The sequence below is a fragment of the Panthera onca genome, chromosome C2, assembly GCF_046562875.1.
Source record: "Panthera onca isolate mPanOnc1 chromosome C2, mPanOnc1 haplotype 2, whole genome shotgun sequence".
NCBI classification, from domain to species: domain Eukaryota; kingdom Metazoa; phylum Chordata; class Mammalia; order Carnivora; family Felidae; genus Panthera; species Panthera onca.
Window position 1 is genome coordinate 128,069,437 of NC_138347.1, and position 17,889 is coordinate 128,087,325.

Below are 17,889 nucleotides of genomic sequence, written 5' to 3' on the forward strand. Positions count from 1 at the left end.
ACGGAAGTGAAACTGTGGATAAGGGGAGACTATTATACACTGGGGTTGGGGCCAAATTATTCCAATGCTTTTGGTCGTAAGGGGAGGTAAAGTCAAAGGTATCATCAGAGGGCTGCTCGGTTTCCACAGAGGCCAGGCTGGTCCCTGCAGACCTAGACTCAGGGTCCACATCTGTGTCTGCCCATCCTGACCCTCCCTTCTTCTTCCATTTGCCTCTCACTCATCTTTGCTAGGCCTCGAAGCTCTGTCTCACCTTCCTTCTAAAGCTTTGTCTTCCCCAATTTCTTTTCTTCACCAAGGCAGCCAGTGTGATGGAGCTGTGAATTCAGGCAAGGAGCCCCTGCTGACCCACCTAGCTCTGTCCTGGTGCCCGTCTCCTTCCATAGCCCTGAGAGCGACTCCTGCCTTCAATGTGAGGAGAGCAGCCATCAGGCAGTTGGTCCTCAGGCTCACCTATCAGTGGCAGAAAACTTTGAGCGTTAGAACAAGGGATGTGGTGGAGGTGACTGCCTTTCTGGGGAAGGTTTTAGGAAAGAGGAAAAACACCTGTCTGTGCCAGCAAATGAAGGTTAAGCCCGCCTCCAAGAAGGGGAAGGGGGGCTTGGTGACCTCTGGGGCTCCCTCTCAGAGTCTGCAGAAAGACATATCTCCTGCTCCGCTGCAGAATGAGCCTGTGAGCTCCTTCCAAGAACAACAAGATACTGCCAGACAGGTTTTGGTGACCCGTCACAAACTCCCAAAGTTCTTTAATCCAGCAAGCTAAAGAAGCATCTCTCCCTCAATCTCTCTCCCTGCTCCGCCCCTACCTCACCCCCGCCCCACGTATACACAGTCAGACCCAATTTCTTTCTGCAACCAATATACTAATTACCATTCTACTCAACAACACTGGTCATCTGTAACATTCTCTTCACCTGTCTGTTAAAGGCCCACACATGCCCACGAAGCTCTCATATAAAAGCCGCACGAGAGCGCAATCACAGACGATGAAGCAGGGCAGAATGGTGCCCTTGCTGCTCCCTCTGGTCCACCTCTCCCCTGCCCTGGGTACCTGCTGTCCTCAGCCCACGGGCCCCTAGCTGTCACACTCTTCCCAGAGTAGCCCCGAGCACCCCAGCACCTCATGGACTACCTTCCTCTCTCCAGGGCCCCACCTCCACGGCTCCGGGGCCTTTGTCTATCACTGTCTCTGTCAGGCAGGTGATTTTAAACTTCCATTCCTAAAAGACGCATATTATATAAAAAAATGTTTTAAGTGCCTCGGGGTGTTTTGTTCCTCATTGCTTCATAAAAGTGACATTAATAGCCAGGGAAGAGCACTGCTGAGTGCAATTACAGAGGATGTTTCAGGTATGAAAGCTGTTTGGAGCCTGCTAATGTTTCCTAATTACAGGCCTTTTGGTAGCGAGAGAAAAAGATAAAGAGTGGGTGGGAGGCCCAGGGTGGGGAGCTCTGACTTATCCCAGTGGTTTACCTGAGGGGGTGGGGGGAGGGGAGGAAAGGGGGGAGGGAGCAGGGAGGTCAGAGGCCTCCTCCCTGGGAGGCAGGGCCTCTCTCCTTGGAGAAAGCAATATTCATTCCTGTTAACAGCTCAGGGAAAGGACACCACTCATCTCTCATACTGTAAGAGAAAACCTTTCATGTACTCAGTCTGAGTTTGAGGAACCCACCGCAACATGACCTGGAAGTTCCTTCTGGAGCCACCCTCTGAAGAGACCAAGGTGGGCAGCATTTCATTGGGAAAGACAGTACCCCATGGTTGTCAGCAGGAGAGCAGCCTGCAGGAGATGAGATATCAGCACTGGCACTTTCTACCCATGTGACTGGGAGTAATTTCACAGCTGATTCTGTGCCTTAGTTTCCTCATCTGTAAAATGGGGCTGTTGAGGAATCATGTGTGCATGACTATAATGCACTCTGAGCCTGTGATACACTATGAGATTTAATTTTTCCCTACCTAGCATCTATTCATCCTTCTGGTACCTATATCCCAATTCTTTCTGGGGAATTACTCCCTCTCGCCCTTTATCCCCAGGTTCAGGTATGCTCAGCACAACACAGAGACAGACCCAGAATTTGGGAGGACCAGTGGGCACTAGGCTTTTGCTGGCTGCAGAACTAGTTGAGGCAGGCATGGGATTCCAGGCAAGCTGCTCAGGCCCATTCAGAGCTAATTCCAGGGCTTCTTCTGGGGCAACCACCAAGAGGGGCATGTTCTTCCCAGGGGATATGAATGAACAAGGTTGTAGAAGCTGGACTTCTTAGGACCAAGAGGAGGCCCAGTAGGGAACCAGCACCATGAGAGTAGAGAGAGAAAAAAGTAGATGGGGAAAAAAAGAGAATGGGCAGGGGTGTGTGGGGAGGGAGAGGGAGAGAGAGAGAGAGAGAGAGGGAGAGAGAGAGATCCTTAGACTCTGGAGCAGCCCACACATGAAGCCACATCGGCCCCTATACCATTCAGTTACATGAGCCAGGGCACTTTCTTTAAGACTGAGTTGGGCTTGGGGCACCCCGGTGGCTCAGTGGTTAAGTGTCCGACTTCAGCTCACGTCATGATCTTGCAGTTCATGAGTTCAAGCCCCGCATCGGGCTCTGTGCTGACAGCTTGGCGCCTGAAGCCTGCTTCAGATTCTGTCTCCATCTCTCTCTGCCCCTCCCCCACTCAAGCTCTGTTTCTCTGTCTCTCTCTCTCTCTCAAATATTAAATAAACATTAAAACAAACAAACAAAAAAAGACTGAGTTGAGCTCTTCTGTCACTGGCCACCAGAGAACCCGGACTGATACAAAAGTGTGGCTTCCGGCAATCAAGCCAAATCAGGCCAAAGGCTCCCAAGTCCCAGGTGGTGGTACCAGTCTGAGAAAGGATGACCAACCCCAAGCCCCTTTGCTGGCCTGTCCCCCAGCAAGGCCTGAAATTCAAATACCAGAAAGCTCCATTCACAAAATCATTTTGCCCAGAGCTAAATTTCTCTTGGATTTGCCTAATTTAGCTCAGGCTTTTCTGTCTTCATTAACATGATTGAGTCATCAAATAAAGAAAAGAGAAAATCCAGCCCTCCAAAGGGCTAGTACTATGCTAATGTTTCTTGAGTGTTTACAGAGGAAAATGTCCTACTGAAGTGTTTCATGTATGAGGAGGTGCCAACCTTGCCCCACTGAGGAGAGGGGGAAACTGGGGCTGAAAGAGTCTTAATGCCCAGACCAACATCACACAGCCAGGGAGCTGCAGAGCTGAATGGGAGCCAGTTTATTTGATGCCAAGGCCTGGAGCCTTCAGGGCTCCTCTATAACTTCTCATCCATCAGACAAATTTCAATTGATTTTGCATGGCCTTGGAATAAATGGGGTGTTATAAGAGCAAATTTCTCTCCTGACCATGCTTTCCTTATTCCCATGATAAGGGCAGCTGGCAGGGGTGCCTGGAGGACTGACTGACAGCAAGCAGGGAGGCAGCCAGGGACTGCCAAGTGTCCAGGAAGGTCCACATGTGGACACTAAGTAGTGGCGGTGAGGCCCTCGTGTGTCTGTTCTCATGGACGTGCATCTGGTGTTGGGAGCTAATGAATCAGTTTACCAGACACACGCATTCAAATGAGTGTTATTCCCTTCACAGGGGCCTCCTCTGGAAGCTCTGCCACTAAGTCCAATAACCCTCCCATCATTTAAGATATTTCCAGAACTCTAGGAACTGCCCACAGGGGCATGAAATGAAATAAACTCATTTAACTCCCCCCCCCAACATACATATATACATACGCACATATATATGCAAATATACACTCACATATATGCACAGATGACCACATAGACACATATACAGGTGACCATATATATACACATATACATATACAGACATATATATGGACACATACATACACAGAGACATGAATATTCACACATATACACATACATACACATATAGACACATACACACACACATATATACAGATGCACATATATATACACACAAACAACATATATACACAGATGCCCATATGTATATATATATATATATACATATATATACACATGTATACTTCCACAGACACACATACATACACATATGAACATATACACACATATATACATTTACACACATGCACAGAGCACAGGCACACACACACCCAGCTTGCTCATCCTCAAGGCCCATAGGCTTGGCTCTGGAGTCCTTTTCTATCTTGCCACCATCAAATTCCCCTTCCCATGATAAGGATTTACCAATACTGAAGTAGTGAACAGACTTTGTAGCAGGCCAGGAAGGTGGTTCCCAAGGGCAGTGCAGATGCAGCTGGAATCTGGAAGCCCAGGGAGCACTCTTTGCAGATAACTGAGGTAGATGTTTACACTTAGGCCACATGGCCCACAGACACAGAAACCTACACACACAGAGCCCATGGGCAGCCCAGGTGCACAGAGCCAGTGAGCCCTGGCAAAACTCATGGAAAGTGAAAGAGCTCTGGGGCTGGATTTCCAATAAGTGAGTGGAATAAGCCTCACTATCAGAGGGACCTAGGCTTGTTTTTCTAACCCATCATAGGCAGCACCTGAAAGCAAGTGGCACCTTCCCCTGGGTGTCCAGGTCTCCTTTGTCAGGCTTATTTCAGGACAGGTGGCACCATCTGCATCACTAAGTAAGCTCTTTGAAAAGATATTGACAACCAATTGGGTATTGAGAGGCCTAAAACAAGTATTTCATTGGGCTACAATAAACCAAAATTGAACATCTCTTATGTTCAGAACCCTGGGTTGGAGATGCAAGAAGTATCAGGAATGCTCTGGACCTTCCTCGTTTATTTGGTCAACAAACATTTATTGGGGCCTGTCTCCTGCCGGGCTGGTTCTGGGCACCAGGAATACAGAGATAAGGCTGTTTCATCCTCTGGCCAGCGGGGGAGACCACACCAATATCTGGTTAGCTCACAGAGCGATGGACAGTGTGTCAGAAGTCTGCACCAAGCCGTCTGGGCTTCAAGAAGAGAGCACCTAGTGAGCCCTGGTGGAGAGAAGGATCCAGGAGGGCTCCCCTAGGGGGTGAGTACAGAGCTGATACCTGAGGGGCAGGGAGTGATGCAGGAAGGGAGGGGGGAAGGAAAAGAGTAGGGAGGGCCAGGAAGCATCCAGAAATGGGGGGGGGGGGTAGATTGGTGAGAGGGGTAGCCATAAAGACCACCACTTACTGAGTGTCTACCATGAGGCCTCCCTGAACACCCCCACTGCCCAGAGGCCCTGAAATGTGAAGGTCAGGGAACATTTTGAAGAGGCAGGACCAAACATGGGGACAGAGGCTGTAGCAGGGCTGGAAGCAAGGGTTTGGGAGAGATCTATGAAGCCAGCCCAAGGTCACACGTGTCACCAGTGAGGGTCCCTGGGATGTCCTTTGGTGGGCAGCTAAGCTCCTCCCTGGCATTTGTTACTGGATAAATGTCACGTTCTCCCTCTACTCACCAGGTGGCCTCTATTCAGGTTAAATCTAAAGGCTTTGAATTAAAGCTACAATTAGATCATAAAGCAACAGTTTTCATTTGGGCACAAATACTTTCTGTGTTTGACATGGAAAATTATGATCCACTTTCCAGCAATAGAACTGAAAACAATTTGTGGGCTGTGTGTGGGTGGGCGGTCCAACGCCTTCCCACAACTGGTGGTTCTCAAGCACAGCTGTGAAGACATCCAGGGAGCCCCATAAAAGGAAGAGTCCCATGGCCTCTCTCTGGGGAGCCACCTCACAGGCTGTGCACTGTGGGTAGGGTTCACTGGAATGCCAGTTGGGCCCCCTGGCAGAATTAGGCTTCTTCTGGTCAAGACAAACTCAGTTCGCTGGGGACCCCCAGGCTACCGGAACAATGCCAGTCCACCCTTTTCCATTTTAGGCATGCATGCATAGTATCACGACTGCAGAGAGGATCTGAGGCCTCTTCCCCCTTTTGGGGGTGGGGGTGGGGAGTGTCTCATCCTCAGTGGGTCCCAGGAAGATGTGGTCACCCACCCAGCCCCCTGGCTTCTCAAATACTTGACCTCAATCCCGTTCCCTGGACCTCTTTACCACCCAGAAGTACTCTGCATATCCTAAATCCAAGCCCTGCCTCAAGGCTGTAGCCTGTGGTCCTCCTCCAGTCTTACTGAGACCTCCATCTGGGCCCCTGCACTTTGTCACAGTGGTCAATCCCTCCTGGTGTCACATTTCTTCCTGCTGAGTAGATGCCTTGATACAAGATGCCAACCTCCTTTCACCAATGTCCTCAGCCCCTTACCCTTCCAGGCCTACTGTTCTTGCACACCCACACCTCAGGACGATCTACCAGGACACGTCCTCCTATGTGGTCAGATCACTGAAGGGGGCCTGCAGATCAGGGCACCACAGACACATGGCTTGTGGCCACAGCTAGGCCACATTCCTTCTATACACACCCAGTCTCTCTCCACATCTCCAACACCAGCAGTGCCTTCAGACCTGCTCTGCCCCCCTAAAACTTGCTGCCCAAGACCGCCCCATCCTCGGGGCCTGAACCTGGACTCCAACCTCAGTGAGAAGATAGAACATTGAAATAATTTTCCTTTTCACGGCTTCTGTCACAAAATCTGAGTGCCCACATCTCTCTGTAGCCACCTTATCTCTGTACTTCCATTTCTACAGGAGTCTCTTCCCGTGAAGAGCCAATGTGCCCACAGCCCCATTCCCTCTGTCCCCATGTTTGGTCTTCCTGCCTCTTCACAAAGTGTTGTCTCCATTGTCTCACTTCCCACTGACCTTCAACCCTTGCTTTCTGGCTTCTATGCCTGTCCCCTGTGAAACCTTCCACACGGGTCACCAACAGGGTCCTTGTAACTAAGCCCATCCAGCCCCCCGCACCATTTGCCACTTCTGTCTCCTCTTACTCCTTGACACATTCTTGGTTCCTGTGAGAGAACCACTTAGTTTTCTCCTGCCTCCTGAGCCATACCTTCTCAGTCTCCTTTCTAGGCTCCTCTTTCTATATTTGACATTTCAATTCAGATTACCCATTTGAAGCTGTCACCTCATCTCCCTCCAGATGCTCTCTGGGAGACTGCAGCCACGCCCCAGGCTCCCTTCCCAGTGAGGCTGCCTGCCTTCTGATTCCACTGCCTATGAGTCAAATTCTGGCAGAGCCCGTCCCCATGGGTGCCTTGCAAACTCAACAGGTCCAATGCTGAACTCTGCCTCTTCCCACCCAAGCTCGCTGCTCCTCCTGTGTCCCCCATCCCAAGAATGGCACCATATCATCCACCCACTTGCCCAGGTCAGAAACTTTCAGCAAGTAGCTGAGTCAGGCAGTGCCAGTTTCCAACGGTGAGCAAATAGGGAGAATCCCAGCTACCTTTGAGGTGACAGTATGGCCAAAGAGGAGCTAGAATTAGGGGGGATAAAAACTAATCCAACACTGACACATAAAGATGCAAAATCTGCAACTATGAAAAGTGTTATTGAGGAAAGCTCCCTGGCCCTGAGTGGACCTGTGATGGGGACCCAGTACAGTCAGGGGGACAGCAAAGGTGCTCGTGTGGATGGGCCTGGAAATGACAAAGAAGAATCACTCCAGTGTTTGGTCTTTACAATGTGCTAAAATGGAGACCTCATGTTTGGTGAGGGAGGTGGAGGGGGTTGAATTCTGCTTGGGCCAGGCTTAGACTGGCATGCCCATGAGCATCCAATGGAGGATGGGCTAGGGACACACACTTGGGAGCCACTGGGGTATTCACAGAATCAGGGGCAACTATCCAGGATGATAACAGAGGGGGAGGAGGAGAGGTTTGGGATGGAAGCGTGGTTCTTGCTCTTCCCTCTCGACCCAGGCTAGGGTCAGCCTGACCCTCCAGCCACTCACTATAAACCAGGCAGGCTCTGAGGCTGCTCAGGGCACCTAAAGCAGAGCTACCTGGCTGTAAGGGTGTGGAGGAAGGCAGCTGAACCTTGGCTGCTAACCAGTGGGAAGGCAAGCACAGAGCAGCCCGGCAGCTGCTGTCTCTAAAGGGCATCACTTGACTTTGAGTATTTTCCTAAAGGACAATCTTCCTTGGGAAAGGAGAGCAGAAGTTTAAAGAACACAGGTGTACAAAAATCACAGGGAAAATTCGCCATAAATCATGTTGATACTTTGTGAAAGCACAGGCCTTCAAACAATAACGTAATTTGTAAAAGAGTGGCAGGTTCTTAATATCCAGCAACATGAAGAGGTGCTGCCTCACAGGCTTTGTATAAAGTCCCTTGTAGAAGTAGGGGAGTTTCCCTAGTTGCCCACAGTGCTCCCAGCAGGACTGGGACTTGGTCTGCGTGGGCAGGGCTGGCCCCTGCTCTGGGCCCTGCTTTGGAAAACGCCAACCCGTGGTAATCCCTGCCTTCCTGCTCCAAGGCAGGATGCTTGCTCCCGGGGGGTGTGTTTCTCCAAATGCTGGGATAGAGTGGGGACAGTGAGAGCCGGGGAGGATGCACAGCCTGCTGGGACCTGAGTGGCCATTTCGTACTGACCCTACAGTAAAAGTGGGTGAAAGGCCTGGTCATGATACGCACCACAGGGTGTAAAGGGGCCCTGGGGTAGAGGCCACCAAAGGCAGGGAAGGAGACAGGAGGCGTGGGCAGCCCCACCCCAGCTGACTTGGCTCCCTGCTGGGATGAAGAGCCCACTCCTTCCCCGGCCCCTCTCCTTTGGTGATCAGTCACTCGTGCCAGGCTCCTGAACGTCATCTCCCCTCCTCCATCTCCCGCTCCATCCTCCTGCAGTCCATCCATTGCCAGGGCTGCCAATGCTTCTTCCTTTGCTTTGCTCCAACTGCCCTCTAAGTATCCCATTTTCATCCCACTCTTCCCACCCACCGAAGACAGCTGGAAGAGCCTAATACATGTTATTCTCCTGCCCAGGATCTGTCCACTACCTACAGGATAAAATCCATTATGCTTCCTCAGCATGGCAGGCATAGTCCTCTGCCATCAGACCCAGTTCCAACCCACACCCCAGCCCCATCTTAGCCCTGTCCACACCCTGCCATGTTCCAAAAACACAGACTCTCCTGTCTCATGTCTTTTCATGGCCCCATGCCTCTGGTCAATTATTTCCCTTACTTGGAATATCTCTGCAGACTCTCTAACCTGTCAAACTCCTACTCACTCTGCAAACCCCAACTAGCATGCATCTTCTCTGCAAAGGCTCCTGTGTCCCTGCCAAGTTCCTCATCCCAAGTTCTGGGCCACACCTGCCTGTTGATTACTCCACTGCCACAAAGAAGAGATGTACTTCTGCCTGTTTATGAACTTGGCAGTCCCCACACCCATGGAGACCACGAGGTCCTCAGAGCTCTTCCATTCTTGTGGCTACAGGGTCTGGCCAGGGACATGAACACTGAACAAATGAATCAAGAACATCTCTCAAAGGCAAGCTCCAGGTGAAAGAGAGCTTCAGCCCTTCTGACTTCCAGTTCCTCGTGCCCTTGCCTCTTGGCAGCCCTGTGGGCATCACAGATCTCTGATCTACCCCAGCGCCATTGGCCTGAGTGCTCAGCTCTTGGCAGCCATTGCCCCTGTTCCCACACAGGCACAGCCCTAGTCACCTGGGAGCCAGCTTCCTGAAGGACTGTGTCAGAGATGGTCTACATCATCTTACCAGGGAGCAGCTCAGGCCAAAGATCTTCAGTGCTGCCTCTTTGTGGATGGGCAGAGGACACAGCCACTCACATCTACATTCCCCCCACAAAGGTCCTGCTGTAGGCAGGCTCTGTTCCCCCAGCCATCCCATAGGCCCTAGACTGCACAGCAGGATTGAAGGATGGATGGTTGACACTCACCCCTGACGCAGGATTGGCTGTCCAGCCCAGCTCTGCGGTAGCCGTTCTGGTGTCCATTAAGGTTTCTGTGGGTCAAAAGAGAAAATCTGATGAGTCAGAAGGATTTCTAGGCAGTGGCCCTTATGTTCATAAGGTTACTTATAACTGTAAATGTCTATATTAGGAGACTTGGGCCCTCTGTGAAGCCTAAGGCTCAGAGAAGGGAAGTCTGTCAGATGCCACAGCTTACGTATCCTGATGCTACATTCATTGGTCTCTCCCTGAAAGACTGAAAGCCCCCTGTGTGGGATGAAGTCATTTGTCCACCCACCACTTTATCCCCAGACACGGCTTCTTCCCACTGTACTTGTCCACAGGCTCTTCAAGGGCCATGCCAACTCAGTGGCCAATTTACTTCCTTCTTGGCCTTCCTGAGCCATGTCTTTCTGCCATCTTCCTCCCCACTGGGTTGCGTCTCCAACCTCGTCTGTCTGCACCCATTTCTCCCCACCACTCTCCTCCGCCTCCCTTTCAGGCATCCAAGTTGACACCCTTGGATAATTTCCCATAAATTCCCCTGGCCCCCCAACCACCCTCCCAAGACTCAGCCTCCCTGCAGGCCCCTTTGACCCTGGACCTAGATACACGTCACCCCCTTCTCCAAGACTCTACAAGGGGCTCACACAAATGCACCTGTCATGTCCCTGCAGCCTGCTTCCTATTCACCTATCCTTGTGGCCAGTAAGAGAAAGAGACACTGTGGCTCCAGCTGTGAGCTCCTGGGAGCCACTGCAGCAGCTCCAGTGCACACACCAAGATCATCAGGCACAGAGTGACCACAGACTTACTATTTATGAGAACTGTTTTCTGGCAGATAGCAGTAAAGTGTCCTGAAAACAAGGTGCCTTTTTCTTTTTTGCTCGTCAGTCCATTATTGACTGCTGTCAGCCCATACTTCTCAATGGAAACTACTTCCCAAAAGCCTGATCATAAGCTCCTGATCAGCAAAGCCAAAATCCTCTTTGGGTGTTTTTTCAGCAGTTTTATTGAGGTAGAAATGACGTACAATAAACTGCATGTAGCTAAGGCATACAATTTGATAAGTTTTGACATATATTTACACGGGGAACCATCACCACAATCAAGATAATAAACATATCTATAATTCCAGAAGTGCCCTTGTCCCTTTGTAAACCTTCCTTCCCTTGTCCCTGCCCCACCCTATCACTGTCCCTAGGCAATGACTGATTTTCCTTTTTATAGATTAACTGGCATTCTCTACAATTTTATGTAAATGGAATCATATAGCATATACTATTTTTTAATCTGACTTCTTTCACTTAGCATAACTATTTTAGACTGATCATGTTGTGGGGACACCTGGGTCCCCGGTGCTCAGTCGGTTGAGCATCTGGCTCTTGATTTTGGGTCAGGTCATGATCTCATGGTCTGTGAGTTTGAGAACCGCATCAGGCTCTGCACTGACAGTGTAGAGCCTGCATGGGATTTTCTGTCTCCCTCTCTCTTTCTGCCCCTCCCCTGCTCTGTCTCTCTCAAAAATAAATAAGTAAAACTTTTTTTAAAAAGACTGATCATGTTGTGTACATCAGCAGTCCATCCCTTTTTATTGCTGAGTAATATTCTACTGTATGGTCACAATGAGTCTGCCTACTCATTCACCTGTTGTTTCCAGTTTGGGGCTATACATGAGAGTGTATGAGCATTCCAGTTCCTCCACATCCTCACCAACTTGCCATTGTGGGTCATTTCTAATTTGGGCCATTTTCATAAGTATGTAGCAGTAGCTCATTGTGGTTTTAATTTTCATTTCCTTAATGATGAATGACGCTAAACATCCTTTCACGTGCCAAGTTGCCATTGGCATATCTTATTTAGTGAAGTGTGTTCAATATTTTATGATTTTTTACTTTCTTATTATTGAATTTGGAGAGTTCTTTATATATTCTGGATGCAAGTCCTCTATCAGATATATGCTTTGTAAATATTTTCTCCTACTCTGCAGTTTGTATGTTCTTTCTTTTAACAGTGTGTTTCAAAAAGCAGAAGTTGTAAATTTTCATGAAATCCAGCTTATCAATGTTTTATTTTATGGTTGGGTGTCATACTGAGAAATCTTTGCCTGACCCAAGGTCACAAAGATTTTTTCCTCCTACCTGGGTATGTGATCTACTTGGAGTTAATTTTTGCATAAGGTGCAAGGTGAATCAAACGTACAATTGTTTTTGTCATGTGGATGTCCAGTAGTTGCAGAGGGGCACCTTTTTAAATTCACACCATGGTGCTGGTTAGGCTGGTGGAAGTGTCTCATCCACCTGGATTTCCCAGGACATGTATCAGAGGAATAGGCCCAGTGCATTAGGTGCTCAACCAACCAAGGAGGGGGAAATAAACATCAGCTGTTTTGGCTTCCCCCTCCTCGGTTTCCTTTTTTTCCTGAATGCTCCTATGCCCCATGTGAACAGCCATTCTGTGTTCACTGCTTCAGGCAGGAGATGGGAGATATGAATGCAGAATGTACAGTTACAAAATGGTGGGCCCCTCAAGAAACAGAAGGACTCCTGGCATAAGCCAAAGATTTGGGAAGCAATCCCCCTATGGGCAGGTGGGAGGAATGAAAATCGAAGTGATAAGTGAGGGGTAGTGTTGGTTGAGAAAACGGGTTCCCTATGCTCTTGTCTCCTGGTATTCAATCCCAGAGAAGGGATGGTAGGAGTCTGTGGAGGGCACAGGGCCTTGGACATGCAGCATTCTTTCCAGTGTGGGATGCAGCAGTGAGTGACCCACCAGGCTGACATGGCATGGACACAGCAGAGGGAGCCTTAGGTCCCATCAGGGCTAATGAAGGGGACCCAGAACGACCCAGTGGTGACCTGCATGGACTATAGGCAAGGGTCACATGGGGTGTGGGGTGTCTCGATGGGTGCCAGTGTGGACAGGAGCTAACAGAGGCATTGAGGCAGCTTCCTCCACAACTTGGCACCATACAGCCTACGTGTAACCTAAATTACATTTCTGCCACCCCAGGGGAATGGGGCTCAAACAGCAAATCAAGGGGATAAAGTAAATAAAGCTGTATTTTCTCGCCCGTCTGAGCTTGGGTTTGCGTTGAGAGTCATACTGTGCATATCTGAAGGAAGGCAAGCACTGGAAGAGACTTCTTAAGTTTGTTTTTTCCTCCAATTCTTCTGACAGCTGGGGAGGCCGGTCCCTTCCAGGACCAACCCTCCCTCTCCCCCTCATCTCCACTTCACAGCACTAATAATGATCATGACACACCAAATTTACATAACACACTTCTCAGAAGACACTCCATGAGGCTCTGGAGAAATTCATCTCTATGATTTAAATGGCTCCGCCAGGTGGCCCTGAACAGGGGCCAGTGAACCCATTTGACAGAGTTGGAGACCATGGCACATAAAGGCGCAGTACTTTCTGCAAGGCCACACAGCCTCCCACCCTGACGCTATAGCTTCAAACCTCAGGGTGCTCCCTACCAGGCTGATCTGGGCTTCCAGGGGCTCTACTGTGGCCCTGGGGGAAGGGTGGGGGCCTTGCTCATAAACCCAAGAAGCCACAACAGCCGCCAGAATCATGCATCACCCCGCCTTAACTTCAGGATCGAGGTGAAGTAGTGATGGACAGGCAGAGGATGCAGGCAGCAAGGGAAACCGAGTCCAGAATCAAAAATAAGAATCAGCCTCATTCCTAAAGCTTCCAAGGACTAGTGTGTTCTGTTAGTCCCATTAATATAATCTAAGACTTCATTTTATTCATAGTCACCTGCTCAAGGGCTATAATTGAAACTATTTCTAAATAATGTTTTCCATCCACCCTACTGGACAGAAGTTGCAGCAAGAGGAATCCATTTCCCTGCATCCTGCCTGCCGTGGAGACAGAAGACCACAAAACCATAAACCATCCACTCGATATGATTAAGGGCAGTTTCTTTTCTGGCACAGAGCGCTCCTGATTATGGCATTACATTCTGGTGGGGGCGGAATAAAAGTGATTTGAGGAGGTTTACATATCCCTGGAGAGGAAAAGAGCACTCATTTGCATTTATAAAGCATATTGAGAGCTCTGGCAGAAAGTTATGGTGGAAGCACAATTAAATATTTACCATCACTTCTGCTCTCAAACAGTGGCGTGGGGACCAACCAGCTGGAGGTGCATGTGTTGCTGTCAGATCTGATGCCTACAGGGGATGCAACTCTGGAACTCACACCCACCGCCTGGCCTCTGCCCTCTGGGAGCATGTCCTCACTGCCCACGGCAGGGAGGAATGCTGGAGAGGGGAAGAGGCGGTGATGCTGTAGGTGGACTGAGTCGGGATCCCACCTCCACGACTCGCTCTCTGTCCCATTCTCTCCCTCCTTTCTCTTTCTTTCTTTCCCTCCCTCTCCCCCACATCCCTCACTCAGTCATCACTCCCTCCTTCCTTCTTCATCTGCAGAATGGGGCTAGAGTTTTCCAATACACAGGACTGGGGTGGGGGAAGTGGGGAGGTAGGGGGAGATAAAGCACTGCAAATCATATGCTATTGTTATTATTACCACTTAATCACTCCAAGCTGCAGTTTCCTTTGCTAGGCAAAAACCCTAAAGGTGCTATCTGTAAGACACCTATAAGAGATCTGTAAGACTTAACGATATTAAATATCTAATAATATCTTGTCTGCCTCTTCCTTGCATTATTATAAAGACCAAGGAGGAACAGGTTGAGGATACAGCAGCAAATCAGAGAGGTGGGTGCCCTGGTAAGACTCGTGATCTAGTCCAGGGACGGACAAGAAGCAAAAAATTACACTTGGCATCCTATTCTGGCCGAGGCCATGAGAAGGAGACAGAAATTCAAGGGAATGAATGGGGTTCTTCTGCACATGGGGAATGAGTGGGCCCATCCCAACAGGGAGAATGAGAGACTCACACTGCGTGGAGGCAAAAGGAGATGCTGCAGTCTCCTGGACAGTGGTGAGCAGTGGTGGGGAGGGGAGGATGGAGAGCTCCACCTGGCCCTTGGGACAGAGATGATGGAGTGACTCCCCAGGGGCAACAAGGGCAGCAGCAGAAACAGGTGGATGGGAACCAAGTGGGAGCCACCCCAAACATACAAGAGGGTGAGGAAGACTGAGCAAGAGGAGAGGGGAGGCCATGAGGGGAGACAGAAGGGGGCCTCTGGCAAGAGCTGGCTGGACTGGCAAGAACCTGAGAACCCAGGCACATGAGAAGCCTGGCAGAGAGACCCCAGTTTCCCAAGGAACAATCTCCTTGAAGTGGCTTCGATACAGAAACCCTCAGGGTGCCCCCTCCAACTGTGGGGGCCAGTGCCCAGAGGTCCGGGTGAAGGGCCAGGTCAGAGCCCCTGCAAGGAGGAAGAGGCGGCTGCTGCCTGGCTCTGCAGGCGGCTCCCGTCTCTGTCTGGATTGGCACCTCGGGATGTATTGACATTTGGGATGAATTAGATACCCATCATGATGAAAGAGAGATAAATAAACCCTCTCCTTACAGCTCTGCCATTCTTTTTGGAGAGACATTAATCAGACATTCAGCTGAAAATATTTACAACGTCCTTCCGTGGTGGTAACAATATACGACAACATATACAGATGGAATCGGGGCTTCTAGGCCGTCTCGGAGCAGTGCCTTGTGTGCATCCGATAAGGCGAGTCTGTGGACCTTCCAAGCAGAGGAGGGCCAGCACAACCATGCAGTCATTGCCCTGGGCTGCCCTCCGGGGCCCACAGAACTGCTGAAGCTAGAAGCCACACCAGGTGTAGTTGCAAGAAGCAAGCTGTTATTATATCAATGCACTGAGTCGAGGGGCAGCTCACTGCAGCCCCAACTCCCTCCCTGAGCCTTCACAAGGGCTCAGGATGGTTGGAAGAGGTCTGAAACAGGGTGGTATGAAGTGACTCCGGTATCCATTCAGCAAAGGCTGTCTGAGCCACTCCCGCAGGCAGAATGAGCTTTGTTCAGGCGTTAGAGACAGAACAGGGGACAGACAGACATCCCACCCCTCAGGGAGCTTGCAGGCAAGTAGGAAAACAGAAATTAATCAAATAACCATGCAGGTAAATCTGCATTTACAGCTTCTGAATGGCAGGAAAGGGGAATCCCAGGGAGAGTTGTGAGCAGTGAATAAAATGACAGGGGTACTGGAGCCTGGCACACAGCTGGCACTTCCTCCTTCCTTCCCCATCCCCTAGCTGATGAAAGCACAGGGATCACCACCCCATGTACTTACACCTACACACACACACACACACACACACACACACACACACACACACACACACACCTGCCCTAAGACTGAGTTCATACTGGCAGGAATAGTCTGTGTATCACACAGTCGCCCCCACTCCCACATCCTGAGTGTGGAGGGACCAGAATGTGCTGGGCACCTCTGACCACGGCGAGGCCCTCTGCCTTTCCGGGGAGGCCTGTGCTACCCTCCAGACCTGGACTCAGCAAGTAGTCTGAGCACCCCCTGGAGCTCACACCCCCCAGCCACCACCTCAGTCTCCTGTGGTGCTCCCACCCTGGCCCTGCTCCGTCCATCACAGCAGCCTGCCAAGGACTCAGCCTGGCCTCCCTGCAGAGTGCTTTGTAGCTCTTTTCCCCGACCTTCCTCAGGGCTGTGTCCTGTCTCCACGTGCTGTGCTCACCGGGCAAGCCAGCCTGTTGTCACAGAATTTCTGAACGATGCCCCCGTGGCTCCCCTCCCAATCCTCAGTCTTTGAGACAGGGTCCCAGAACCAACAGCGTCTAACCCTCAGCTTCACACCACACCCATACCTCCTGCTGCCAATTCAGGCCAGCCTCCCTGTAATCTCATCCCTACGCCTCTGGCCTCTGACTCGGCCTCAAGCTGCTTCCTTGGACCAGGGAAGAGAGAGGCTTTGCCGGCTCTGGGTTTGGGGTGAAGTGGTTGAATATGAACTGTTGAGGACACCAACCAGCCTCAAGGGCCCACATTCTGGCACAACCGGCCCGGGCTCTGCACAGATACAAAAGGTTAGTTAAAGCAAGCAAGCATTCTAAGGAAGCCTTTCACATCCCATCCCATGTGTCCAGCCCATGTAAATCTCTCCATGTCTCCTCTTGTGCACACGGTTCCTGCCCAAACTTTCCTGCCACCCTTCCCTGGAGCCCAGGAGAGAAGCCTCAGAGGCATTTAGCTTCGATTCCCTGTTCCCCCCCGAGTCTCATCAGATCATTCGCCACACCACGGGGACTCTTTCTCTTCAGCACCTTCTGCAGCACTGATCTGTACACCTCTTTCCATTCTCAGCAACCTCTCTGATCCGGGGCTTCGCCCCCGAACACTGGGACCACAGCAACCGCCTCCTCAACGACGTCTCAACAGAAGCTCCCATCCCAGCCATCTGGTGCCAATGTAAACGGTTTGGAAGCAATATGGCCACACTAAGCAAAATGCTCAGTCAACTCTGGAGTCCTGGGTTACCAACTGCCAAGCAAAGCAATCTCTTCTGAGTGTCAAAGCCTGATCTTCACAGGTAGAGGCATTCCCGCCTGCATCCATGAGCCAGCCAGCCCAGGCCGAGAGAGGCTCTGCACATCATTAATGATACCCATTGGACTAACACTTCTTTACTCTCTTTGCCAAGTGTAAAATGCTAGGTAAGAGAAGCTATGATTAGAGAAGTCACCACTGTTGGATGTGTCATAGTAGCCAGTGGGGACGAGAGACAACACCGAGTAAACAGATGAGCTGGTCCTACCCATCTGCTGACTGACGGACTGAATGAGTCAGAACAGGCATTTAAATGATAAATTACAAACTTACAAACTGTGAAATTTGCTCTTTTAAGGAATGCACAGATCAGTGCAGTACCCCCACCCCACCCCCAACCGGCAACACACACCTTTCTCTTTCTGTTCCAAGGTGCAGTCAATTACCGTACATAGAAGGAAGGTGGGGCACAGCACAGCAGTGTGCCTCAAGGAGTTGGGACAGGTCTCCATCTGTGGTTGGTCCACACAGGGCACAGCCCGAGAACAAGCATGAGGCCCAGAGCCCCACTTCTGATTTCCCTCCCTCCAAGGGCACTGCCGAGGCTCACAGGGCAACAG

The 17,889-nt window shown here is 50.4% G+C and overlaps 1 protein-coding gene across 2 annotated transcripts in view; it reads right to left on the reverse strand.

Annotated features, from left to right (window-relative positions):
• The window catches only part of EPHB1 (EPH receptor B1), a 430,500-nt gene that overhangs the window by 285,156 nt on the left and 127,455 nt on the right, over positions 1–17,889 (reverse strand). For both annotated transcript variants that reach the window (XM_060638721.3, XM_060638722.3), the window contains exon 2: positions 9,797–9,861. In XM_060638721.3, the coding sequence (XP_060494704.1) occupies positions 9,797–9,861 (65 nt within the window). The remainder of the gene's footprint in view (positions 1–9,796; positions 9,862–17,889) is intronic.